The 27251-nt window shown below is 40.2% G+C and overlaps 1 protein-coding gene and 2 long non-coding RNA genes across 3 annotated transcripts; 1 reads left to right on the top strand and 2 right to left on the bottom strand.

Annotated features, from left to right (window-relative positions):
- The first annotated feature begins 1489 nt into the window (after positions 1-1489).
- On the top strand, positions 1490-3449 carry LOC120735867. Its single transcript, XR_005696361.1, has 3 exons — positions 1490-1574; positions 1920-2042; positions 2671-3449. It is a non-coding gene; the product is annotated as an uncharacterized LOC120735867 (long non-coding RNA).
- A 1408-nt stretch (positions 3450-4857) lies between these two features.
- Positions 4858-6156, bottom strand: LOC120735866. Its single transcript, XR_005696360.1, has 2 exons — positions 5986-6156; positions 4858-5849 (listed from the first exon to the last, which is right to left on the bottom strand). It is a non-coding gene; the product is annotated as an uncharacterized LOC120735866 (long non-coding RNA).
- A 7423-nt stretch (positions 6157-13579) lies between these two features.
- etnk1 (ethanolamine kinase 1) lies at positions 13580-26343 on the bottom strand. Its single transcript, XM_040035599.1, has 8 exons — positions 26046-26343; positions 24197-24456; positions 23414-23554; positions 21075-21217; positions 16922-17005; positions 16660-16820; positions 15560-15633; positions 13580-15325 (listed from the first exon to the last, which is right to left on the bottom strand). Exons 1-8 carry the CDS (start codon positions 26190-26192, stop codon positions 15253-15255), a joined length of 1083 nt encoding a protein of 360 aa, XP_039891533.1. The 5' UTR covers positions 26193-26343; the 3' UTR covers positions 13580-15252.
- Between the last annotated feature and the right edge of the window lie 908 nt (positions 26344-27251).

Consider the following 27251-nt stretch of genomic DNA (forward strand, 5'->3'; position numbering starts at 1 on the left):
AGCTTAGTGGTTAACATCACTTCAGCTCACGGTTTAAGTTCCAGTCTTTGTGTGAGGCGCAATCACGACATTGAAAGAAGCTGTGTGGTTGAATCAGTGGCGCTCAGTGCACAGTCACGGGATGCCACAAGTGTGCAGGATACTTGGGGAGCACTGGCCTTTGCTACACGACCAAAGGCAAGTAGAAACACGGTAGTAGTGACATGCACATATTATATCGCACGCCTTACTTTTCGTTCAAAGTGTTCTGTGCTCTGATGTGACACACCAGCACTTACGCTGTTGTAAGAAACTTCTAAAGGAAGTGAAGTGCAGCGTGGTCATGGCTGAATATACCACAGCTGAAATTAGACCTTAAAAATACACATTTGGTGAAAATGTTATTGCACTGGTGGATTTGCATATTTCAGCCCATTATTAGCTTTGTTGGGGGACTGAAAACTTTTTTGAGGAACACAAACTTTATTTTTGTTTTGGAGTATATTGAAAATAATGAGAACAGACCCTCAAATTTTACAACCAATGGGAAATTATATATTTAACAAATGTGGGGACCATTTAGAGGTAAATAGTCACCGAGGTAGGTCTTCAGGGAACTGCATACATTCCAAGGTTTTTCCTGTTTGCATTCACATTGCTAATACAAATTCCAAAGTGATGCATTACCAATGTTTATATGACATATGGCGTTGCTGCAGTTACTAAAATTTGTATGCACATGAACAATCAAGTATACTCGCAATACACTCAAAGTTCCTCTTATCCAGAAAAAGACCCTACAACAGACTTCTGGGAATGACTGGTACTACCTCCAGCACTCACTAAAACTATGCAAAAGCTCCTATTGTTAAACCATAATTTTAGATGCCAGTGTGTTTTGTGCTTTCTGTAATTTAGTGAAGTAGATTTTGGGGTAGGATTTTACGTGGTGTCCACGAATGCAGCACTAACATCCACACCTTCCCAGCTGATAATTAGAGGCCCTATACGAAACAGCTGCCTTCACTACCACATGGAGGCATTTGGCAGTCTTTTCCCATCCAAGGTGGTTGAGAGTATTAGGCAGCTTAAGCACTGCAGAGCTCCTCAGGAAAGCTGCTCATTTTAGTATTGCCCTTCAGAGAGTGGTGAGTAGGACTCTTGTGTTTGTTATACTGTGGCATATAGTAGGGTGGACCTTGACGACTCTTTCCCTCTTTTTGTTACAGGATTGTGCCATACTGCTGCTGTCTTGTTTTGTCTCGTTGTGGCCTGTTATCGTCTTACAAACATTTATAGACTGGCCTCGACTGACTTCTGGTTTTATGGTCTTTTACTCAGAATTGCTTTATACATTTTAATCATACTTTTATATAGAACTGTAACTTAGGGTGTATTTGCTTTATGTATATGTCTTTTACTAATTTGTTTAATGTTTTGTTGTTTCATTGCTTTAGTGGAGGTGCGGCCACCTGTTGAGGGGCTAGGCACGTGAGGTGGAATCCCCTCCCTGGTGCATGAGAGTGTACATAGGTAGATTGCACCATTTAGATTTCAGTGTGAGTGACAGTGAGTTTTGCAGTGGAACTACACAGGTGAGTAATTGGTGGCACCCTTGGGCACTCCTCTCTGTAGGTTTGGTCTCCACCATTTTGTTTAGTTTATCGAGTTGTTGTTTTACTAGGGTAGCACCGTTTTAATCATTGTTAATTGTTAATAAAGTGTTTTAATTAACAGTCTTGCAGACTCAGCCCTGCTACCTTAAGAACTTCTCTGATTTTACAGTTCTATGCTTTTAGCAGTTTTTCTAAATAAATTTTGATTCGTAAAACTGATCTGCCTCACCTCTGCTGTTAATAACGAGCCTGTGGGTCTTGGTAGCCAGTGTAACATCTACATTGGCTATAAAAATCTTTCCTGGGGTGTAACTCTCTCCACAGGTGGCGTTGTCAACATCCTTTACTCACCTTCCCTGGTTATCCCTCATTCGTGCCTCCACAGTAAAATGAGGGTTATGTTTTGGCTTGCACAAACAGTGTTTGGATGTAGAAAAATAAACAAAGGTAATAACCTGAAATCACAAAATCCCTGCCTGCTTACAGTTTCACGTGATATTGTGCTTCTACCTCGTCTTAAGTGTAGCCAAGTTCACCGAGCGGCACCAGTATATCCAAAACAAGAACACAAAGGTGAAAAAAGGGGCTTCCCTTGTTACAGCTGCAGGAAATGCAGGAAAGGTAGCCAGGCTAATAGGCTAATTATAACTATGAAACAAATCAGGTACGAAACAAATTACAGTCTTTAGACAGCTCTGACTGTTGTTGCAGACAGTGAGTAGTAATGAGATGTGGTAGGTGTAGTGGAGGTGTGTCAGTGTGTGTATCTGTTGGGGGGTGTGAACACGCAGGAGCGCACTGAGAGGAGGATACAAGCTGCACACAATTAACAGAAACATAAATATCTCGCCATGCTTAAGCAAGCCATTAATCAGATATAAATAGAGCGAAGGAGCCCTTTGTGATTAACGAGGTGAGACTCGCTGCTAATTACTGTTTCCCTCTCCTCTGGTAATTAGGTTGCTGCTTTGAATAGGGATGACTGAGACTGCCCTGACCCTACCCCCCGCCCCTCAATACCAATCCACTGATGTGCGATTGCTTTTGTGTCTGCTTTCTTGTCTCTTTGTTTTAGGCATCTTCAAGAAGATGGTTGAGGTGAAATGTGTACCATCTTCTTTTGAGCTGCAGATATAAAAGGAAGCTGGTCATATTTCTATATTGTACTCTGGCACCTGCAATGGCTAATTGGAATTTACAGGTGTCAGCGTTGGCCACCCAATAGAGCTTAGCCTGCCTATAGGACTTAAACCATTGTAGAATTCCAGAAATAGAGTGTGTGTGTGGGGGCGCAGAGCCATTGCAGCATCTTGATTCTTTTCTTTTTCAACAATTCTGCTGTAAATGTAAAGATACACTTGGGATCATTGTCCTGTTGTATGGCCCAATTTCAGCCAAGCTTTAAACGCTGGGCAGATATACTTGTTCAGAGGTTTTCTAACTATACTGTTATGAATTGTAAGATTTAATTTGCTAAATGACGTTCTTGGGAAGATTGTGTCATTGAGTTAACAAACACCTGAATGTTCCAGACAAACAAACTGCCAAAACATCTGCTTTTAGAGATAGTACATTTGTCAATGGTCAGTTAATAATGTGCATTTGATTAGCTACTTGCCCTCTTAAGTCTTATAGAAGCACTAAAGATGTACTTAGTTTCTCACAGGTTTACACAGGGTACTAAGAATGCTTTCTTTTAAAATATTAATACAAAACTTAAGTTGGTGTGTTAGCAAAACAGCTGGGTAAACTTTGAACCTTCAGTCAACCAAGTGATATATCGGAGATGTTAACCTGAAAATACTGGTGGAGCCAGCACCTGTTCAACTTGCCTGTTTGTTAAACTAGACATGTTTCCCTCTCTATCATAATTCCATGATAATGTGCTAAAGGAGTTATTAAAAGTTTTATTTAACATACAGTAAAACTTATCGGTTATGATGAATCATGGCGGGGCCTTTTACTTGGAATGCTATGGTACCTACGTTTCCACACATCTAGTTCTCAGAGCAGTAAAAGCACAGCCAGGAGCAGCTTGTCTAGTGCACTAGTCTCCCATAAGTTTCCTGTCAAAGACCAGAGACTAGTCTACAACGTACATGCACCAAAACCCTCCAAAAAAGGTTGCTTGCCACTAGTTTGTAAGCAGGATACGGACACACTCACGAAAACAACAGAATCTATGTTCCATATTCCAATGGCTCACACTTGAACAGGTAATGGGAAAAGCTTTATTACAGAATTGTGTTTGAGATGGAAAGAGAGAGATTGCTTTTACTTAGTAGGCTTTAAGTTATGTATGTTTCATTGGGCAAGTATTGACGGGCAAGTATTGACGGCCGTGCTTGCCCCTGATGGAATGCCACTGTTCAAGTCAGTGGCATTCAAGTCAGAATATTTAAGTCATTTCAGTTTGAACATCAGTTGATAGTGATGATGCAACATCTGGAATTTTAACTGTAGATATTATAGCACTGAGTATCCAAGGAACTCTGTTAAGTTACTGTTTAACGTTGTTATTTCTGAATATGATTCTGCACTTTCATGTATAGTGTAGAACAAATACTTGAATCTTTTTATAGCTATTCTTTTTCTTGTTTTTGAAGCCATTTCACTGTCAAGTTAAATATACATCTAAATGAAGTATAACCAAATTTAAATAATACAAACATTAAATATCACATTTCCACATCCAGACTGCACCACTGTTTTCCTCCTACAACACACAGACTATCAGCTGACTGCAGCTCAAGTGGAAGTGAAACCTATAAGCTGGATCAATAGGCAAGGTGACTAACAATCCCAAGATTTTAACTAGTGATAACTGGTTCTCTACAGGGATCCGTTCTCGATTCTCATCCCTAATCTTGAGAAATGCTGAAGAAAGCAACCAGACTTTTTCCATTTAACTGAAGCATGAAATTGTTGTTAAAAATCCACTCCATGGAGATTTGGCTTTATGAGTTTGGCGAAATGACACCTCTGATGGATGCACATCACAGCTGTGTCAGCATTTCTCTCCTCCCAGGCCATAGCCTCTGACTACCAACAGGCTTACTTCACCACTCCCTGTCACAGACGCGTGGGTCTTGGTGATATACAAGTGTAATCTATTACTACGCACTTACACTAATTGTCTTCAGCTGGAAGTGGCTGCTATGACCTTTTTATGGGAAATGAAAATAAGTGGAGGCGCAGAACAGGCGATATTGGATTCTGTTGTTAATTAATGTGTGTATTATCTGGGTGGATGAAGCCAGGGGGAGGAAGTTAATTGAATTACAGTCAGCGAGTTGGATAATGCGCTGTTGTAATTGTTCGACTGCATAAGACAGTGCTCGCATTAGGGAGACGAAAGGCAGGCCTGATTTGCTTCAAGAGAATGGTAAGAAATTACTTGTTTGGTTTTGGGGTGTGAGGCATGACTGAGTTTCTAATTTAACTCTTGGGTTACTGTAAACATATGCACTATTAAAAGTTTGTGTGTTCACTGCTCATCTTTACAGTTCTGCACAGTACTAAACACATCACAGAATCCCTGCTTATAGTGTTCAATTAGCCACTTATTAAATAAGTTATATCCTTTGTCCATTTCATTATTAATTATAGAACTAAAATTGGCTGCATAACCAACTGCTGTCTCCAAAGCTCAGTGGTGCAAAGCAGTCAAAGCCTATTTCAATGTGGTGTTTTCCTCAGAAACTCACCATTTGGAGGAAGTGACAGGTAAGTGAGACGGGTAAGTGAGGAGAAGCTATTCTATAGTAATGAGAGACACAGCAAAATCTTGGCAACACCGAGCACGGTGCGTCATTGAGAACATTTCAACCATAATTTCTTTTCTCTGCCAAGTCTATTCATTGACAGCTTTTAAGTTTACAACAATAGGAATTGTACTTGCATTCCAACCAACTTCACCATTCTGGACAACCGCAAAGAAGACCTGGACAGTTTGCAGCCGCATATTAGCGAGTGTTGCGAGCAAGTTGTTATGGGGAAACCAGGTAACAAGGTGCAGACTCCCTTCAGCAGCAAACGAACACAATCCTGAGACTAACCTGAGTGAGCTTCACCACAAAACAACGACATGGTGAATATTTTGATGTCCATAGATTAAAATAACAAAACAAAAACTGTCCAGCTTTGATGCATGCCGGGCCCTCTTGGAAATCCTCCATAAAGATTTTCACGCACGCGTGAGTCCGTGGAGTTCAGCCAGCAGCAGGTCGAAACACTTGGTGCTGAAAACGCCACCTTCAAAGAGTGAAGAGTGTGTCACAGAGGGAATGGTCTGACTCTCTGAAGAAAATGTTAAAAATCAATGAAACTGTCAAAGAAACTACCAGAGAAGACAGAAGACGACCCGGAAACAATGGTGAGTCAGACTTACCTGAAACTCCCGGAGGCCGTTGCTGAAAACATCACTTTTCATCATGTCCATCATTTGGGAAGTCGACCCAGACTGATCATGGCCAATTGCGAACACTTCAAACAGAAAGAGCTGGTGAAAAGCCACAGCCAGGAGCTGAGAGCAGGGCTGGACTGGGACAAAAAAAAAAAAAAAATCGGCCCGGGCATTTTGACTAGAGACCGGCCCACCAGGTATTACAGGAAAAGCCATAAAGCCTTTGAATGAAAACAGACGCTGTTGTGACAGTGACGTACACAGTCTTGTTGGTATATGTATGATTTCTATGCATTTTACATCAGATAAAAACTTTGGTTGTATGATTCAGATAATTATTTAATAAAAACGAGACATTTTAAATGAGAATAAGAAAGAAAAGTATTTCTTTGTGCTTCCCTCTCACCAGATAACCTCAGCTGATACTAGAAAGTAAAATTAAATAAATTCTAACAACAGCTGATCAAGCTTAACAGCTGATCATGCTGTTGTTTAGCGCTACATCCACTGGTTTCCTTTTTCTGGTGCAAAGTGGGCGATAAACAAACAAGACACAAAAGCCGATCAGCTGATCATTGATCAGTTTCATGATTGAAGTAGCAACAGGAGAGGGAGGGGGAGAGAATGAGAGAAGAAGAAGCAGCTGACAGCGTAAAGGCACAGAATAACTCCAGCTTTGTGTCTTTTTCCATTCTAGCTGAAGTACGGGACAAACTGTTCCTTTTCAGCTCAATACGAAACGCATAATATTTTCTCTGGATACGGGACGGCAACTCTATTAATTAACCTTATGAATAAAGTTCACTATCAGTAACTTCATAGCACCCACCCAGCTGTATAGAAACTCCGTCATGCTAGCTAGTACGCAGTACGAGTTATTGTAACTGACTGTAAAAAGTCAGCGCAACGAAAACAAACTCCACCTAAACTTGGTTTATATCTGACCCAGATAGACTGCAGGTCATAACTTCTTACCTGAAGTTCAGTTCACTGCCTCGGGTCTCTGCTCCTCCTGCCTTTCCGTCATCCACCTGCCAGCGTGTTGCATCTGCTGGCCTCCACCACTTGCTAATGTTACTGAATCTGTATAAGCTCCACAATAGCCACCACCAAACAACTGACTTATTTTTACACATCTCCCAGCATCTGGCCAATCCACCACCTTTCAGTGTTTATACCGTTACGGGAAAAAAACCCCATCAGCCCATAAAAATGAAAAATCTCCACCGGCCCCGGCAATGGTGCCGATGGCCAGTCCGCTGGCTGAGAATGACTTCAGCGTGAACGACCAGTTTCCAAAAGAGATCCTGGAGAGACGCAGAGCCCAGTTCCCGATCCGAGAGAATTTCATCCAAGGAGGCTCCCAAGCTGTCATCACAGTCGATAAACTGTACGTCAACGACCCGCTTTATCGCAACCAAAACACCACACCATGGCTGTATTAACTGGGGTAATCTGTATATACAGACAACTCCTCGTTCTACTTTGCTCTCCTTTACCACTAATAGAAATGTCTACATAGCTCAAATAACACCCAGTTTAATCAGCCACAGCCTGTTTTCGTTTTGTTTTTTTGTTGTTATCATATTTGATTTTAGGTACTCAAACTATCACTGAACTTTAGGAAACATTCAACACTCCAATAATTAGTTTAAACATGATCACACTGAGGTTTGTCACACATGGAGTTGGTTCCAGGGAAAAGAGGTTTGCAACAAAGCGGATGAGAACACCATTTGTCCGTAGTATTAGTCAACATTCTTGTTTTTGATTTAGCCATATCTCATATGTATTCTGTAGTAGGCAAACATCTAATATCCTGGGTTTGTTTATGTTTTACACTTTTACAGATTATATAACACAACATATTGGTTTAAATCAATTCTGACAAAAGTTTGTTAAGTTAACATGTTATTTATTTCACCTGTTAATTGGTTTAGTTTGAACTCACCTTACCTACCTGTGTTCCAGGAACAAGAGGAAATATAGTTTCACTTCCTGTATTTATAGCTTCCTGGCTAATCTGAGGTCACAGGAAGTGACCAGGTGAAGAAGGGGGAGAATATTGGTAATTTAATAAAGCTGATTTTAGAGTGTGTTTATGGAGAAATAGATTTGTTGTAATATGTATCGACTATACACTGCAGAGTTTTACCGCTAGGAAGGAGAGTATAGGTTTGAGTATAGAAATGTTTGTCTCACCTACCTAATGAAATAGTCCAGGCGTAAATGAACTATTTAAGCAGATGAACACAGGTGTTCAGGGAAAAGGACCAGATCAGTGTAGCTGTGTGCATGTTGAACTTAATTTCAGTTGATTTAAGTTCACTTATGTTTATTTGAACTGATGGCAGATATTCTTAAACAATACATGGATGATTTTGCTCTTTGCGGTGCTTGGCGCTCACATCACCCAACTGTCAGGGATCACACCTTTTTTTCACCAGTACACTACTTACAATCTCACTTAGGCTACGTCATCGTTTTCTCTCCGTTTTGGCCTCCTGCCCACACTGAAACGGCAATTTTCGCTGATGGAAAACGCAACGTTTTGAAAACGCTCCCGAAACGCATATATTTCAAAACGGTGCTTTCACGTCGCAGTGTGGACAGCGAAAACGGAGACTTTCTAAAACAATGACGCATGTTAGTCACACGGTGCAGTCATGTGACCAATTAAACTAAGATAGCAGAGGGCATTATAGCAGTTGTTTTGTTTGCTCTCAATTTTGACAGCCCTATTAAAGATTCATATCAGTCTTGGGTAAAATAAATAAATATTTGTAACCTCAAATGGTGATCAAAAAAAAAAGTTAACTTTTATTTAAAACTAATGAATTATTTCCCCTCCCAACCATAAATTGGGAGCGAGATCTTTCCATCAGTCCGGATCAAAACTGTCTGAACACCTTCAAAATAACTGAAATCCCCAACTTACAACTTACAATATAAAATTGTCTACAGAACAAACTATATAGGAGAACGGTTGTTCCAAATGGGTCTCACACACTCAAATACATGCACCCATTGCAAAGACAACTCTGCTCACAACTATATGCATGTTATATGGGTCTGCACACCCTACCTATCCACATGGTCTAGTCATTGTATCCCAACCTCACCCAAGCTGTGCATTATAGGTGACATATGTGAAATAGATACTGCCTTATGCATCGCTAAGAAACCTATGCTCATGAACTGGAAATCCAAAAACATTTTATGTATTGTTCAATAAAGAAATTTACTTCTAGATCACACTATCTGGAGAGAACGTCTGCCTCCTCACAAAACTAACTGGATGAATTTGTTTCCCTCTGGTCCCCACTGATCAATTCTATTACTTAGTGGGGATGGTCAGCATCTTCCTGCACCCGTTTCATACACCCTGCCCGGTACGGAGGTCTACAGGTGGTTTGATGCGATGCTCTGGCAGCGTCTCAGTTCACTGCTTATTCGGGGGGCATCTGCTTGCTGGCACCTCAAAGGGGAGGGTCAATGTGTGTGCATGTGTGATATATGTGTCTCTGTGTCATTAGTGGGTAAGTGAGTGACCAAATACAAACAGTGTGGTTCTTGGGCTCCTAGAACACTGGGACCCTGATCTTTCCATGCCCCGCAGATACGCAGATATCGCTGAGATGTGTGGCCTGAGGTCTTCAGTACTCTTGGGGGCTTCGGATGGCCGGGTTCTCCCGGATCCATTTCTGTCTGCTTCTGGCTCCTAGGTGGCGTTATTGCAGCTTCCCACCCACATTTCATGTCAAAGACACAAACATACTCCATCTTTCTCTCTCACACACGTGTGTATCTCACACACAGATACACACACACACACCACAAGAAGATCGTTAATTTATGTACCTGTGCGCTTTTTAATTTTTGCACTCCAGGTGTTGAATGTTTGTTTTCTTCTTACAGATGTGGCAGTGGGCGATACGCTGTGTATTTCTATTTACTGTGCCCCCCCTCCCCCCCCTTTCTCCTGTCTGTCCTACCTTAGACATTGTCACAGAATATACTACATATAATGTAATAACTGAAATAACACAAATTGAAATGAGGAAATAAGCAGATAAACCCTGAACAAGAGGAGCCTATAGAGAACTTATAGAAAACATCTCAGAAAAGCGAAATGTGTTTGCCACACTAGTGCAATCAGATCATAAATTTGATTGCAAGTGCTTCCAGACAGGAAAAGACATAAAAAAAAAAAAAGAAAAGAAAAAGGAAATGTCCTATTTTCCTGTACATTTGAGTGTAGATGTTCAACACAAGGCATATTACTGAGATGCCTTTGTTTTAAATATAGAAATCTATGCTAATAGGCATTAATATCACAAATAATAAATGCTGAATGGGATTATTTCTGTACCCTGTGGTGAGCTTTCTGCCAGCCTGGAGGAGCTATGTGGGTACTTTCTTTTAGTGGGTTGTGTCGCCATCTTGTGGACATCTTTATGTCAACTCTTAAGTAGCTTTCAAATATTTTTTTCCATCTCTGCACAAGACAAAAGAAATGTCAAAGTAATATTATATTATCTTTAAATATATGAACATGACATTATGTTGCCTGGACTACATAGTACACACTAATGGATTAAACCTCCACTCACTCTTAAGACCAACAAGTGAAAAGGGAGTGAGACACCACCATGGAGAGGTATTTAAGAGCATGAAAGAACGCTGCAAACAGAGGCTAGGTCTGACTGTCCAGGGCTCCTGGAAAGTCTGAGAGTGTTTTCACACCTATAGTTTGTTTACTCTGGCCCAAATCAGCAGTAGCTTTTCCATGTGGTTTGGCTTGTTTTTACACACAGAGAAACTAAGTGAAATCCAAGTGAATCAAAATGCATCACTGATAAAGGTGATGTGTTTTGTAGGGGTGCAACGATACTCGTATCGGTATTGAACCGTTCGATACAGTGCTTTCGGTTCGGTAGCATATGTATCGAACAATACTAAATTTATTACTAAATTTTTAATTTATTTTATCAACTTTTCTTCTGACGATGCTGTCTGTGTTGAGAGCTCAGTGGATCTGCGTTCGACTACTCCGCCCAGGCTGCACTGTCGAGCGCAGATCCACTGAAGCAATCAAGTGATGAATAACTGTTTTCCAGTATGTTGTTTTGCAGTGGGGGTTTTTTTTTTTGCATTGTTGATTTGTTTTTCACCGAAGCAGCTAATAAAGCATAATGGAATACAATTTTGCCTCTATCTTGTAAGAATCTATAATAGAATGAAACAATACTGCCAGTTATAAATAAAGACAATAAATGGAATGAATTAAGAAACACTTATTTTATTTCTATTAGATCTGAAAATGTTCAGATCACACGATGGGCCTGAAGCTCGGTCCTCTCTGGCACAGCTGGCTGCCGGCAGAGCCCGCGGGCACGCCACTGCAACCCCTCTGGCCTCTGCTCCGTAGCTGCTGGGTGACCTCTCGTTTGGGGCTCTACTCAGCTCTTCCCAGGAGGGTGGCACGGTTCCCCCCCTTTTGGTGGTCCTCCTCGTACTCTGGGGCCTCTGGATATCTGGGGCCTGGATCTCCTCCATACCTGCTTCATACCCTGGTGGACGGGGCTGTGGCTCCCCACACTCCCTAGCAGATCGTTACATGGAGAAACCTTTGGAATACAAGCATGCTGATCCACACAGGTGTACACACGGGTGTTCAGACGCGGACTACACCTTTCTTGGCTGCTGCCTCAAAGCACATTGTGCGCTGTCTATCTTGCGTGCTGCACAATATCGTTTAATATTCAGTATCTACTGCTAGCTAGTTTATTGTGATGGTGTTGTTTTTTTATTATGTTGCTCTTTTTTTGTTTGCTTTCTCTTCTGTTTTTTTTTTTCCTCCATACAGGTGATCCAGGTGTTTTGTTTGTTTTCTTTCCCCCTTTCTCACCGTCTCTTCTCCCCTCTGGTTTTCTTTCTCTCCCTCTCTTTCTTTCTCCCTGTCCTATCCCCCAGTCATGTCTGTCCCATTTGTAGCAACTGAAAATAAAATAAATACATAATTATAATAAAAGGTCAATCAAATGGACCAATATGGCAAGGCCATGATGATCCACTTGGTAAAATAAATCCGCTTGGCATCTTTCTTGGCCTTAAGACAACAATTCTGATGGCTAAAGATCCAAACGGGACAAAAAATAAAAAAATTAAAAAAAAAAAGATCTGAAAATGTTGTGTAATACTACAACCTGAAACGACAAATAGATCGTCTCCTGTACAGGCCAAGGCAAAGGAAAAAAAAAAAAAAAAAAAAATGTAACAACAGCTGTGAAATGGAATAGTCCAAATCACCAAAGTAAACTGGACCTGGGCTTGTTGCAGGGATCTGAAGTTACTAAACATTTTGTGAGTGTATGCACTCACACTTAGGACCATATAATAATAAATATGTGCGTGATGGAAGTTGGGCAGCACGCTAACGTCCTTACTCCACTCTGTATGCTCGTATGGGTCTGACTCTTTCACTCCTTTGATTTTTTTCCTCAAGTCAAGTCAAGTCAGTCTTTGTACAGACCTGTCCTGTTCTCCGTCGTTTTGTACATAACTGTTTTTGGGGCAAATAAAATGCAAGTAGGGATTAAAACTGCAAAATTAATGATTACCGGTGCTGGAAATGCTAGCGCTTGATGTCACTTGGATGAATGACCAAATGTTTCTCCCCCTGAAAACGTTACGACCAAATAAAGAGAAGCAACTTTTCAGGAAAAAAAACAAAACAAAAAAACCTTTCCAGCATTTTCTCAGTGTGTCTGGCTAACTGACATTCCCTTACAGTTTGTAGAGGGGCGCTGTTTCACTCTATATGACCCATAAGAAAGGGGAAGGTCAAAATTGTAAGATTTCAATTAAAATGAACTTTTAAATGAAAATTCAGTGACACCTGCTATATACCCCCCCAAGTCCAATATTAAAGCCACAGGGGGAGAAAAAAAAAGACAAAAGCAGACATAAATGTAAATATACTTTATTTTTAAGCATATTTAGTTTTTCCAGTTTCACTCTTTACATTGAGCAGTTTTTCCACCTTAATTCATTTCTTAGAAAAAACCTCCCTCTATGTACACATATTCACATGAGAAAAAAAAAAAAGCTATCATTACGTTAGTTATACATATAAACATATGCTACAGTGGCCAGAGTTTAACCTTTCCCCCTCCAATAATGTTAAATATAAATGCATTTCTAAGATGTAGTGGTTCAAGTTAAAAGACTAGAGAGATTACTCGATATACAGTGAAAATGCACTCATCCAGTTTAATTATTCAGATGGATTTTTTGTACACTTAGTCTTGTCTACTATCTTAATACTCCAAACAACTTTCCGAGAGACCCTTTAGAAATGTTCTCTCAGCACAATCCAAACCAGCAAATTAAAAACCCTTTACCACCAAGTAGATGGTTGGGTTTATAAGTCACAGGTTAAAAGACAAGAATTTCTAATTTACCCTAGGTCCAACAGGAGAATTTTATTATCTATCCATCTTAATCCTCCAGCATAAAAAAAAAGCAACACTTAATTAAAAACAGAAGAGTAATAATCTTTAAGTTCATTGCTTTGAGTGAAAAATAAGACTTAAAAAAAAAAAAAAAAAGGCACAAAGGCAGACTGACACTTCTATATGTATTTATAACTGCATGAGTATGAGTGGACAACTTTGTGTCAATAACTGCTTTCACCGAGCTCTGCAAACGTGTGATTTTGTTTTGGACTAAACAAAAACCAGTTGCAAGAGTTGCTGGGTCATGTTCACATTTAAACAGTTTAGGGATCTGAAACGCTTAGGTTCTTCTAAACATTTTTCTTGCAAGTGTTTACGGCGATCAGCACTTTGGTGTCTGCTTGTTAAATCGCCGAGAGCTACGCTTTCTTAGTTTTCATAAAAGCTCCTAAAAGATTCTTTTAAAAACAGTTTGTTTAAAGAGTTCTTTACCAACTTCAATAGTTATTGCTGTTAAAAATTATCTTCAAGTTCCACTGGCAGCCTGAGATAATCATTTTGACTTTCTTTTACCAGAATTCCACTTTTCCATACCATTTAACATCCATCATTTAACATGATAAATGCCAACTCTGCTTCAAAAATCTGACAGCCAGCAAGGCCACGTCACACACACCTCTAAATGAGAACGTGTTCACAAAATGCTTAGTCCTTGGAACTTTAGGACAAAAGTGATTCATAATATTGACGAAGACTCCAAATCCTTCCCTATCAGGATGGACGCTGCTAACTTACCACGTGAAATCCACCAATTTTACAATCTAGTACTACAAGTGCGGAATGTAAAAATTACAGTAAAATGTATCTTTGTGTTAAGTTAACAAAAGTGTCAAAAGTAACAAAACTAGAAGTACAGTGAGAACTACTGTCAAACCAAATGGCTTTTCAATGATCTACAACTATTTCATTTAAGGAAGATTTTAGAGGTAAACACAAGCTGCTCCCCTGAAACCCCCTTTTCTACCTTTACAAAGTAAAACATTTACTACATGGCTATTCTTAGGCACCACCCATGCATGGACAGGAAATGTAGGGGGTGGGGGTGAAAACAAGAATCACAAGACAGACCTCAAGTGTTTTTGGTGTGGCGTGGCTCCTATCACATGGGACCGAGAGACAGGACTGACCTTTCCATGTTAGCATTTTCTACCATTTATCTTGGCTCCTTGGCAAATAAAGCAGGCTTTATTTGCCCGTTGTCATAAATGTGGTCTATGACTTGGCTGGTTCTGAGGGGGTTTACCCATGAATGTGATATTAGGAAGGTGTCTAGGCAGTCAGATTAATATCTGGACAACTTTTAAAGAAAGACAAAAAATAATGCTGGTAGTTGCCATGTATTTGCTCACATGATGCTTCTTCTCTGCCTTAGACAGAGCTGAGCCATCTGAAGAGCTGCTTATAAATACAATAAGCTGATATGCAAATATCAACTGAATAGATAATGAAAATAAATTTAACCAAGTGGACTTCACATTATAGCGGATCTTAAAATTGGTCCTTCACACACCCATGTTGACAGTATGGGCTTTATCCTGATTAACAGTGTTTATCATTGCCCATTCAGTCTTTATGGATGTGGACTTTAGAGGGGATCTTCAGAAACTAAACTGGACTCAGAGTCTGGCTTCTTCTCAACAGGGACCTCTAAAGGGCACTCTGAGGTCATCGTGTGAGGTGCAGAGCAGGTTTGAGGACGAAGAGGAGATGATGATGAGGGAGGTGCGGGCTTTTATTCTGGTAATTTTAGTGCAGCCGCTTCTGGTTTCATCTTGAAATACTGGTTAAACCGCAGGACTGCATATCTGATTGTAAAGTAGAGACACACAGCAGCAGTGCCAGCAGTGAGATAAATATGTACGTGACATGTTACCACGAAATGCCAGTGCAAAAATAACAGAACATCCTGAAATATCCATGTGGATGCTTAACATTTTGTTCTTAAACGTGATTAAGTTACTAAATTGTGCTTGCCACACCAAGATATAACGGCTCAAAGAAAAGTGTGCTCGCTAGATTATTTAAAGATGGCAACTTACCCCAAGAAGTCAAAGTCGATGGTGGAGAATCTGGCCTGAATCAGAGCCCAGAGACCCCAGAAAAAATGAGAAGCCTTGGCAAAAAGGAGAGAGAGAGAGAAAGGTTCATGTCATTTCCAATTATCGAACATGACACACACACACAAGTACGTATAAAACTAGAGGAGGCCCTATGGCAGCAATTACAAACAGCTCACACAGAAATACAATTGTTTCAGTTGCCCATCCTCCACACTGCCCTCTATTCCTCTTTAGAGTAAACAAGGCAGAATCTGTCTCACGGGACAACGGCGAGTCTCTCCAAGGCTGCAAGTTATCTTTAGTTATTGTTACCCATGTGGTGGCTAGATTAGTGAGTGTGTCAGTCATCCTTCTCTCATATTCAGAGCAGGTAGTTTATGTCTGTGTGATCTGTATAGCATGCACCACTCTGACCCAACAGCTTACAGTGTGGAGAATCACTCAGAACAAGCCCTAAGGACCTCACTGTACTTGGTCAATGTCTAATGTTAATGCTTTATTTTTGACCATTTTGGGGGAAAGGCTGAATTATACAGAAGTAACATTTGTCTGTTCAGGTAACTATTTTATCTTTTTAAACTACAGAGTAAATATTTGTACTAGTTCGAGACTTCAAGTGACAAGTTTGCTTTGCAGGCGGTTCCTATTATTTTCTCCGAAGCACATGTGCGTTTAGTCACACAAAATAAATGTGGGTGATCGACACCATTACTAGAATACTGTTGGAGTTCTTAACAGAGTTTGTTTTGTGATAAACAACATTTGATGAGAGACACAATATAAAGTGCACCTTTGTGGCCAATCCCTCACACTAACACTAATATACCAGATTTATAGTAAGCTGGTGATACGGTAGCTCAAATACTTAATCCAGAAAGGCTAAAATAAAATAAAAAAATAAATGCAGCTTGGTCTGATAAACTGTAGACCAGGTGCAGCTTTACTGCAACAGTGCAAACATTTGGCTTAAAATGATTATTTTACTGAAGCCAGGCTGTGTCTGTTGTGTTCACTTCACATCCAACTACCAATCCATCCATTATTGAGTAGATGACGCCGGACCAACTACAAATACTTACCAGGGCAAACTGGTTGACTTGGACATAGAGGCTCTCCACTTCTCTGTCAGTGACTGCACTACCTTGGCCTTTGTGTTCCTTATAGGCTTCGAGATAAGAATGCAGCCACTGAAGCTGAAAGTCCCGCCCAGGGTAGTGACTATAGTCCACTTCATTCAGGCCTATAAAACAGAAATAATAGTAAATATTGTGCATCTATACCATAGCAAAGCAGCAAACACAAATTACTTTCACACATGTGAGTGGTTTCAGTTACACTTACCAGCAAACTCATTGAAATGGTTCCCAATGTCATAGGCTTGGTAATTGTACCCAGTGTACTCGTAGTCAATGAACTTTACATTCCCTGGAAACAGAAGCGTCATCATTTAGACAAAGACACGAGGAGGCAGACATTACAATGATTATGTTGCATTTCCCTTTGATAACTCAGAATGTCAAGGTTTTTCATGTAATTTCCTATCTTTCTGACTTCCTAACTGGACTGGCACGGTTACTGAGCTAGTTTTAAGGGCTGATGAGTAAGAGTTTGCATTTTGAATGTAGCAGAAGTGTTGGGGAACAGACAATTTTGATGAAACAAAGATCAAGATGTGCATGTCTGTGTTCATTTGAAAGCTGAGTTATAAATCTTAAGGCAGCTGGAACATATTAGCAGAAATCAAAGAGTACAGAGCATGCTGTAATACGTGAAACATGTGCAAATGGTAAAGGAAAAGGAGCAGAGCCTGCTTCTCAGAGAACATTTGTTTTGGACACAAACACAGAGTAAAAGGAAAATGGCCAAGTCAATGTTATGCTTTGAAGACAGAAACAAGGAAACGGGGCACAGGGAACAAAAGGAGGAAGATAATAAAATACAAAGAGATACAAAGAAGAGAGACATTTCACACATGTGAAATAAGTAGCCGGTGAGCAGCCAAAGCAAATGTACAGCAACCACACTATTTGATCCATGCTCTCAGAAAGTTCAAGTTCCACGTACTTACAAGCACAAGTCTACTTACAAGTTCTAAGAAACTACGCACCAGCAGTGATGATGGCTGAAGACAAACAGGAGCAACAACTCTCAGCTTAACTGAGAGCTTCAGACAAATTCTCGTGATGTGTATGAGTCACACACACACGCACACAAGTGCGCACACAAAATCCCACACAGCCGCTAATGTAGGCACCAGTTTCAGGCCAGGTTTGCAAAATATATGCACTTATATTTACTGTCATTTGGAATCTGATGTAAGAGCATGGAAGGTAAAATTCAAAGAATATGGTGCTGCGTGAGTGCATCTGCAGGTTGCTGAAAATGTGATTTCACTGCACAGACAATGAACAAAGAGAGAAGCATCCAGTCAAAGTCAAAATGCAAACACTTACTTTCACAAGCCCAGTTGTTACAGAGACATTAACAAATACAGATTTTTTTTTTTTTTAACAGTACTTTTAATTAAAATGTCTCTACTCTACTAATTATTTTTGGCTTTAGCTAGCTTCTTTACCCTAGTGTATGGAACATTAGATTTTGAGTTGGTGCTGGACTACAAAGAAAGACACTTTGAGGTGGGTTACCAGCCGGCGTGTGGGTCCTAGCGGGACACAACTGAACACCTCCGGGCAGTGGCTATAGCCCCCCTGTGCAGCAGATGAAAAGGTTGGGGCAAACATCTTTCACACATGCTCACTCTCACTGACACAGTTGTCTTTTAGCCATTCTTTCACGCCCATTCCATCAAGCCTAACCACCACCCCTTGACTTAACACTCCCCTTCATCACTCCCTTCCTATTGGTCCGCTGAATATCCAATAGCCTAACATCACTACTGCTTCTGCAAAGTAGCTCTGAGAGGCTTGCTGTTAGCTGCTGAGCTGCAGACTTACAGGGCTTTGGGCCAGAGTCAAGAGATTTGGTTGTTTTGAAAAAGAAAAATCTGAGCAACAGTTAGAGGAGTGGGGAGAGTAAAAGATCCTGTGACTGGGACCGAGAGACAGGAACAAGCAGGAAAATGTAATACAGCCTTTGTTATAAGTGTGCGACAGCTTAAAAAACAAGAAAGAAAGAAAAAAAGATGACCGCTTCCAGCTCTTTTGTTTATCAATGCAGGAAGTGGTAGCTTTTATGCTGTCACGTTAGCAGACAAGTGGTTTCAAGTCAGCATCTACAGCTGAACAGAAGTGACAGGAAGTGACATGGAAGTCATTCAGTTTCTTTTTATGCCAACTCAACAAAAGGATGTAAGTGCACTATAAGACAGCAACTGCATTTACAAAAACGACACCTTAGACAACTGAGTGGGCGCAGCCAGAAATACAATAAAGTTTGCTTGGAGCTGAAAGGCCCAGAGTTTATTGTGGTGTCATTCCATTACAGTTGTCATTTGTACGTGTGGTTTAGTTCTGTTTGGATGTTTGAGGCAGATACAATTACACTAGATCTTTTTATCCAGTACTTATTGAAGATTGTAATATGCTTCTGTAATTCCACAAACATGCATTTTGAGTGCCCAAACTTTTACATGCCTATACAAGAAATTAACTTTAGAGTACAGGCTCCAGGCAATGTTGCAGAGTTGAGTGTTGCATTGTGACGCAAAGCCGGGTGACACTAGAACTTTTCCCTTGCTCAGCCTTCGCCTGATGTGCAACACAGATTTTATTCAAGTTCTATAAGTGGCAACACTCTCAGAAATATATTTGTATGCAGGAGTTTTTTTTTTTAGGAGCGCCCTGGCAAAATGTTTTTTCACAAGCTTTATAGTTATATCTTTTTATTGAAAGTTAGATTATATTCTTTATTGTTACTGTCAACTATTCCCATGAAAAGACAATTACTAAGAATGACTTACACGTTATTATTTTTTGACTTTTTAAGCCAGACCTCCAAAAATTGCTACAATTTTTTACCCATTTCAAAGAAGTCTCAGTGGTTTTCTTTAAATTGTTTTCAGTCACAAGAGTAAAATAGTGAATTTGTTGACATGACCAGCCGATGAACACACATTTAGTGCAATTAGGAGCATCTATTAGAGCAATGTGTGAGAAATGTATTGTTAAAAATGAAGTAACTAGGTAGTAAATGCCAACAACACCTTAACTCATACTGTATTTCTCATGAACAAAAGTTGGTCTAGACTTGAACCACATTTGAGGGCTTCATTTTAAATCCACTGTGCTATATTACACATGAAATAATCCCAAAACATGGACCTTTAGCTGTACCTGGATTCAGTGTGGATCTTATCATGGGGTTAGTTTACAGAAAAAAATACAGAATACTGTATCACCACGTCCTTTTCTTTCTAGTGATTAATATTGACAAAATTAAAAAAAAAAAAAAAAAAAAAAAAAAAACTGAAGAGAAGCAGAAAGCAGCTTTAAAATTTAGCCATTTGAGTGGTGCTCAGAGTTACTTACAGCAAAGACACCTATAAAAACGGGTGTGTAATAACCAGTACTGTAGGAACAATAGTTTGTCAGATGGACAACTGTTGGCCAAGTAGCAAAAAGAAGGTGACAGGTAGATAGTTTAGATAGTTGGCTCCTACTGCTGCCATGAACTCATCCAGATTAGTCTGAGGAGTGGGCAGAGTATGCGAGGGCCCTCAGAGCCGACCGTGTGTGAGGTCTGTCTCTCTCCATTGCCTCCCTGGGGCAGGGTGGGGCAGCCACAGCCTCTGCTGTTATTCCTGAGGGAGAAAGGCTAGACACAAGGAGCTGTAAGAAGGGTCTCGCCCCTCGTCACACACTGACGAGGGGGCTGACAGCTCTTAAACAACCCCCCTCCCACATACATAAATCCACTGGATTCATAGGCTGGTATAATTGCAGTAGCTCAGTGCACAAGTAAGTTTACCCGAAGACTGTTTGCTTCACATTCACACCAACAAAAATGGCAACATAGCACCAAAAACATATGCTGCCAGTAACACAGACTATGTATGTAGCATGATGCAATGATGCTGCCTTTTCAAGCTGATAACATTTCTAATTGTATTTTCAACACAGAATTAGAACGACAGATTAGACAAATTTAGAAAACAGAATAAATCCATGAGTCAGGGCTTTTCTCTTTGCACAACTTTTTACCCTAACAGCCATGACTTTTTACTAGGCATTTTGTATTCTTGTACAGCACTTTGGTCAACGTTCCTGTTGTAATTAAATGTACTATATAAATAAATAAACTATAACTATGACTTTGGAGAAATGATTTAATCAAGAGCCTTAGCCAAACTCACAGATTGTCTTGTCTGACCGTTCTAATTCTACAGCTACTGTCCAATGCAAACACTGACAATGAGTGTAGCATGTGATTAGGGTTGAAATCATCTAATTAATGCAATCATATCTGGGTACAGGGAGCAGTGTAGTTCGCACTCAGTCACACAGAAAAGTATGCGACTACACCCCGTCATACTCACCTTCCTTCTGGTTATAGATGATGTTTTTGCAGAGAAGGTCGTTGTGGCAGAGAACGACGGGGGAGCCGAGCACAGACAAGCTCTGCTGGAGCCACAACAGCTCTTCTCTGAGGCTCCGTGCGCTGGGAACCTCCCTGCTCAACCTGAAAGAGGCAGAGAGTTTACAAGTTGGTTACCAAGTTATTCATAGACTGCTCAAAAAAAAAAAAATTAAAGGACACAGATCAGATCTCAATTTAGAGGAGGGGGGGGCTTATATCTATACTGATACGAACTGGGTAGCACGTTAAAAACAAAAGAGTTATTCTATTGGAGTGAGGTCCAAGGACTTTGTCTCGCTACCTAATGGCTTTCAGGGTGCTGCTGCCAAGCCAATTCTGGTATTCTAATACAATTGCCAGTCGGGCTCCACGGCGCTGGGCAGTGAGCATAGAGTCCACTAAAGGACTTCAGGACCTCAGGTTTTTTTGTAGAGTTCTGGTAGTGCTCATCCTGCTCCTACTTCCACAAAGGAGTGAATACCAGTCCTGCTGATGGGTTAAGGACTTTCTATGGCCCTCTCCAGCTCTCACAGAATCTCCTTCATGCTCTTGAGACGGTGCTGAGAGACACACCAAACCTTCAGGTAATGACACATATTAACGTGCCATCCTGGAGGAGTTGGACTACCTGTGCAACCCCTGTACGGTCCAGGCATCACCTCATGATAGCAGCAGTGACGCTAACCCTAGCCAAACATAAAACTAGTGAAAAAAAACAAACAACAAAAACAGTCAGTCCCTCTTTTGTTCATTTCTTTCACAGCAAAGCAGCTGAGACTGCTTAACAGCCACCTCTGCTACTTAACTGACCAGATCAACATCCCAGAAGTTTAACTGACTTGATGTTGTACTCTGATTGAAAAGTGTTACTTTTTTGAGCAGTATTCAATGGGAGATGGAGATGGATAAGTCAGTATGGGGAACCTGAAAGTAGAGGTAGAAACAGAAGTATGGGAGAAAACAGGAACAGAACAACAGGCACTAGAAGGCAAGAAAATCAAATGTGGCACTTTATGAGGTGCAAATAGGTACAAGTAGTCTATTTTTGTAGTGTATTGTTAATTTAAATGCAAATACGTACATCACACTTGTCAGTAAAGCCCAGAATGACAAAACGAAACTGAGCAGAAAACAAATAAAGAAGGTGGCTAAGCATCACTACAGGAATTAAAAAAAGAAATAAAAATCAGAGATTAAAACTATCAGTTGTATCTTTACAACTAATGGCGTTACATTAGAGCCTTTTATCAATGGCCTCACTGCTTAAACTGCAGTAAGCACAAATCGTGAACACCAGGAACAGAAAATAGACACTGTTCCCACAACACTCACTGGCAGAGAGTTTTGCTCTGTACTTCCTGTTTGGATTCTTAAAAGACTCGTGTTAAATGAATTCCTTTTCTTTGTCATTTGTAGAATGTGGCAAGAAATTGGAAAGAAGAGTATTCAGTGTCCGTGCTCATTAAACATTCCGACACTTCAGTAAACAAGACTCGAGATGCCACGCCTCTTACACTCCGACTCAACTTAATAGTATTTCTTACAGTATTAATATTTGCTTGACCTGCATGGAACAGCATATAAAGCAAATGTTTGTTTTGGATTCATTTTAAGTGCCAGTAGATTTGAAGGCAGCTATTACTGTTAGACAAAATGGCAAAAGCACGTGAGGGAGACACTGTAATCATAACTAATTTTTATGTTACGCAGCCCCTCTTTTTTTTTTAAGCCATAAATGAGCTACTTTACTATTCTAGGTTGCTGGTCATTGATGTAGCAAAACTTAGGGAAAGACGTGCATAGTCTCTTGGGAATGCAAAACAAATGTCCTGAAACTATGCAAAGGACTTGACGTACTTCCCCAGATACGATCACCTGATAAATATCCCTGTGTTTTGTCTTTAAAACCTGAGGGATCGTGTGACTCACAGATAAAGCTATGAGGTCATATCACGCCATGCTGATAAAAAGGCGTGGCAAATTCATTTTCAGAACTTAATAAAGTCTTTAAAAATACCAAAACCTAAACATAATAGTAGTAATAAACATTACATAACCACTTTTGTTACAATGCCAACTCTTGATTCTTGATCCTATATGAAACAGTCAATTGAAGTCATGCGTGAAAAAAATGGACATATACATAGTGTAAGTGAGCTGAACAATATAAGAAATGCATTTCACTTCTTTAGACAGTAGAAGTGAAACTCAACTGGGACTTTGAGACATATGAGAACCTGAGTACTAACCAGCTCTCTAACAGATCTGGCAGACTAAGTTTGATCTATGTGGTCTCACCTGGCATTCTGCTCAGGGTCCTTGAAGGATTTGGGGATGAGAGTAAAGTACTTGCCCATCTTCAGCCACAGGTCAGACTGGGGTAACCAGCCATTATGGGCGTGTATGGCGTGGTACTTGGCCAGCTGCCTAGCAATGAGCCTGCAAGGTAGAAAACAAGAAGACTGTAACTACAACAGCAAGCAGCAACACAAAAATGGGCTATAAAAGGAGGGGAATTGCTTTAACTTTATTATGGATCAGATTATGCAGTCTTGTCAGTAAGTAATTATTAAAAAAAAAAAAAAAACCTGCTTTCAAAAAGTTATTAAAGTTAAAGCTAACAGCATTTAATGTGTCTTATTTAAACTCGTGGTATATTTCAAGAAAAATTAAAAACCTTACAACTGAAAACGAACTTATTCTGTTCTCAAAAGCTGATTTCTGGGATGTAGTCAATTGCTGTCTTTATGGCTTTTCCCAGTTAACTGAATGGAATTGACTGCTTCATACTCTTTCTGCAAGTTGTTATAGACTGTAACTGAGAGCCATGCAATCACATGGTTCATGTCATTTTTGTAAAGGGAAGAAAAAAAAAGCTACATCCAGCTAAAAGGCTAATATTTGGTGCCTAGAATGTGCCGATACAATCAACCAAAACACTGATGCAGGTATTGCACAACTCTGTTCAGAATCTATTTTTAGCCTCAGACAGGTAGGCGGTGAAAGGTGGAGCACATAACACTCAGTCAAGTGACACTGTAGAAGCTCCATTTTGCATAGCAAGATTTTTTTTTTTTTTACCTAAAAACAGGCTGGCTGCGAATGTGCTCAGGCTCCAGTGCAGTTCCTTGCAGAAATTCATAGCACAGGCCATTGTTGAAGGTACAGTAAAGGCGTGGGGCACAGCAGTGTGCATGCAGTACTCTGAAACCCTTCACCTCATTTTCCCTATCGATCAGCAGTTCTGTTTTGTTGCCATAAATACGGACCAGAACCACATCCTGCATGGTTGCACCCACGTAGCAGCCAAGCAGTTTATTGGTTATTCCATCTGTGAAAAACTGCAGAGAGGAAGACAAGAGCAGAGGACAGATTAATCAGTGGGATTTCATCTGTCCCATTCTTCAAAATTTGAACTTGACACCTACAATTAGAGGAAGTGGGACTGTCCACATGATTCTATTTAAATTCTGAGCCTGAGAGCCCACACCTTTTTGGTGTTACATAAGTTCTGAGAGGCGTCAGAAGTGGCAAAATACTGCAAAGCAAAGCGGAATCCTACAAAAATTTGGGTTGTGTCATTTTGGCTGATTTTCGCTTTACAATCTCTGAACACTTTTGTAAAGGTTGAGGGGTCAGCATACCAACCCTAATTGTTTACTCCATCTAGGATTGACGGAGAATGACAGGACTGTCAGGAATTTTATTTTCCATTAGATAGCAATGGCTGGCATTTGCTGACTCCCCACTTTGAGCTCATTGATGAGTAATACAGGCAAGAACAGCAGATGCCCTGACAAGCTTTCATTCTCACTATTTACCAAACACCTCCACTTTGTTCGCAGAAAGGAAAAATACCACTTTCTGGGTGTCTGTTTATAGTTGTAATGTATACCTGTCACACTGTTATCCTGCAGGGTAACGTAAAGTGTTAAACTTTGGAAGATCAATTTGCACTCTCATAAGATTAGATCAAGCCTCTTATGTAAATAGCCCACAGTCATGTTGCGTTTCGAGTCAGTATTTCTTCCTGAACCTTACGTTTAATACATACTTCAATACTGTACTACTGTTAACGCATTCTGTTAAAAAAAAATCAAACAAACAATCGACTGCCTTTTATTCGTGAAATCATAAATATAGTAAACTGAAAATATCCACGTCATGACACTTTATTATGCATAGCATCTTTTTAATAGTGCAGGCCATTGAAACACAAAGCTGCAGTTGTCTGATGTCTTGAACTGCAAACTGGAATTGTTCGGTTAAAACGTGTTCCGAATATAGCCAGATATGTGTGTCACGGGTTAATATGGTTTGACGGTCACACCCTGACACAGCGTAGCATCAGCATCCACTGAGTGAGGACAATATAAAAGTGTGTGCTGCATAAGGGTGTGTGGGAAGGATAAGCAGCATGAACATTTACTTGCAACAAGAACATCTAGCGAACAGTTTAGCGTCGGCGATATTATGAGCCCGCATCTGCGCAGTCAAATCAATCGTTCTTTAGCGCAGTCCCTACATAAACGTACACTTGCAATTTCTTTCTTTCTTTCTGTTTTCTTTTTTTTTCCTTCCTTTTTTTGCGTGTGTCGTGTAACGAAAAAAAAAAACAAACAAACAATAAGACATACAAATTTAAAGATCAACTATTCACTGCGTTCATTTCCTGGTTTGGTGGTAGCGACTCACAAAAATGAAGTCTGAAGTCATCCCACCTGTTTAACCGTTAACAGTTAATGTACGACACCAGTAAATATTTAACATCGGCAACAGTTTTTAAGTGGTTTACTCCTTAATAGCTAACGTCCCTTATTTTAAACGGTAAAGTTATAAATACTTGATATGTGAGAGAATTAAAAGCTATGGTAAAAATCAGTAAATATTTCACATGAAATGAAAGTGCGTGTAATGAAATAAACCGCACCTTCATTTTGATCTCGAACGGCCTCCAGCTTGGTCTCAGCTCCTTCATCAGTTTCAGTGCACCAGGTCTGTAGTCGTTCTCGTCAACTGTCACATCTATTTTGGGCACAGCGGGAGCCTCGTCGGGAACATGGATGTAGCTAGCCATAGCGGAGTCGATATTTGTTGAAATACTTGAAATATTATTATTTTGTTGTTGTTCTTAAACTGCAGTGCACCTATCTGCTTCCAAATGCGCAATGTATGAAACTGCTCGAAGACCAGCACAGGGTATATAATCCCTGAGTCCTTGCTGTGCGGCAACGCCTCTCAAAAAGCCCCACCCACCAGGGGAAAAAAAGATGTTCTCCTGATGCATGCTGGTAATCGAATGACCAAAAGAAGCGCATGCTCAAAGATTTAGCGCGCACCGGTGGCGGAGCTTAATTTTTAAAAATGACTTCCTGCTCATGGAAAAAAAAACCCAAGTCATGTTAATTAATTGGCAGAGATGCAATGCAAGCAAAAACAACAACAACAACAAATTACCAGATAAAAAACGAACAGCAATCAAATACATCACTCAAAATCCTCGACCTTTTTTGATTATTTTTATTTTGCGGCGGCGGCGGTCGCTGGTGTTACACACAAGCGTACACTTTTGCATGAGCAAACCGTCATGCTACTGCCGTCACATCCGCAATCTACTTGAATGAAATCCCCTGCGTGACACGTCTGGGCTTAACGTTAAACGTTTACGCTAAAAGTGAGACGACTAATTTAGGCCGACAAGGAGAGGGTAAATCTGCTTAAATATCTGTATTAATGAAGCCACTCAACCAGTACTAACGTTATAACTTTTCAATAAAAACTAAAAGTGTATCCGTCACTAAGATAGTGATCGCTATGTCAAGTCGTATTTGTAGCACGATGGATACGCCTTGCGTTTTTACAGTCTGATCTTTATCTAAGTCACAGCCAAAGACAATGCACACACATCAATTGGACTTTTCCAGTATTTACTGGAATACTGAGTATTGATTTGCAACCACTACTAGGAACTGAGTACTGTATTCCAATAAAACAGATGAGATTATGTTTGTAGACAGCCTGGGTGTTCACCAGTTTACATTAAAAAAAAAAAAAAAAAGCCTGTAAGTGCGGTGGGGAAAGTCACATTATAAGGACAGCATGAATACTCATCTCAAATCCTTTAATTTTGAATGAT

The sequence above is a fragment of the Simochromis diagramma genome, unplaced genomic scaffold, assembly GCF_900408965.1.
Source record: "Simochromis diagramma unplaced genomic scaffold, fSimDia1.1 OVJJ01000816.1, whole genome shotgun sequence".
NCBI classification, from domain to species: domain Eukaryota; kingdom Metazoa; phylum Chordata; class Actinopteri; order Cichliformes; family Cichlidae; genus Simochromis; species Simochromis diagramma.

Coding starts and splice junctions, on each gene's coding strand:
- etnk1 (XM_040035599.1), bottom strand. CDS start 26,192: ATGGCTAGCTACATCCATGTTCCCGACGAGGCTCCCGCTGTGCCCAAA. Junction 24,457..26,045: donor CGTTCGAGATCAAAATGAAG/GTGCGGTTTATT, acceptor TCCTCTCTGCAG/TTTTTCACAGATGGAATAAC. Junction 17,006..21,074: donor CATCTATAACCAGAAGGAAG/GTGAGTATGACG, acceptor TTCTGTTTCCAG/GGAATGTAAAGTTCATTGAC.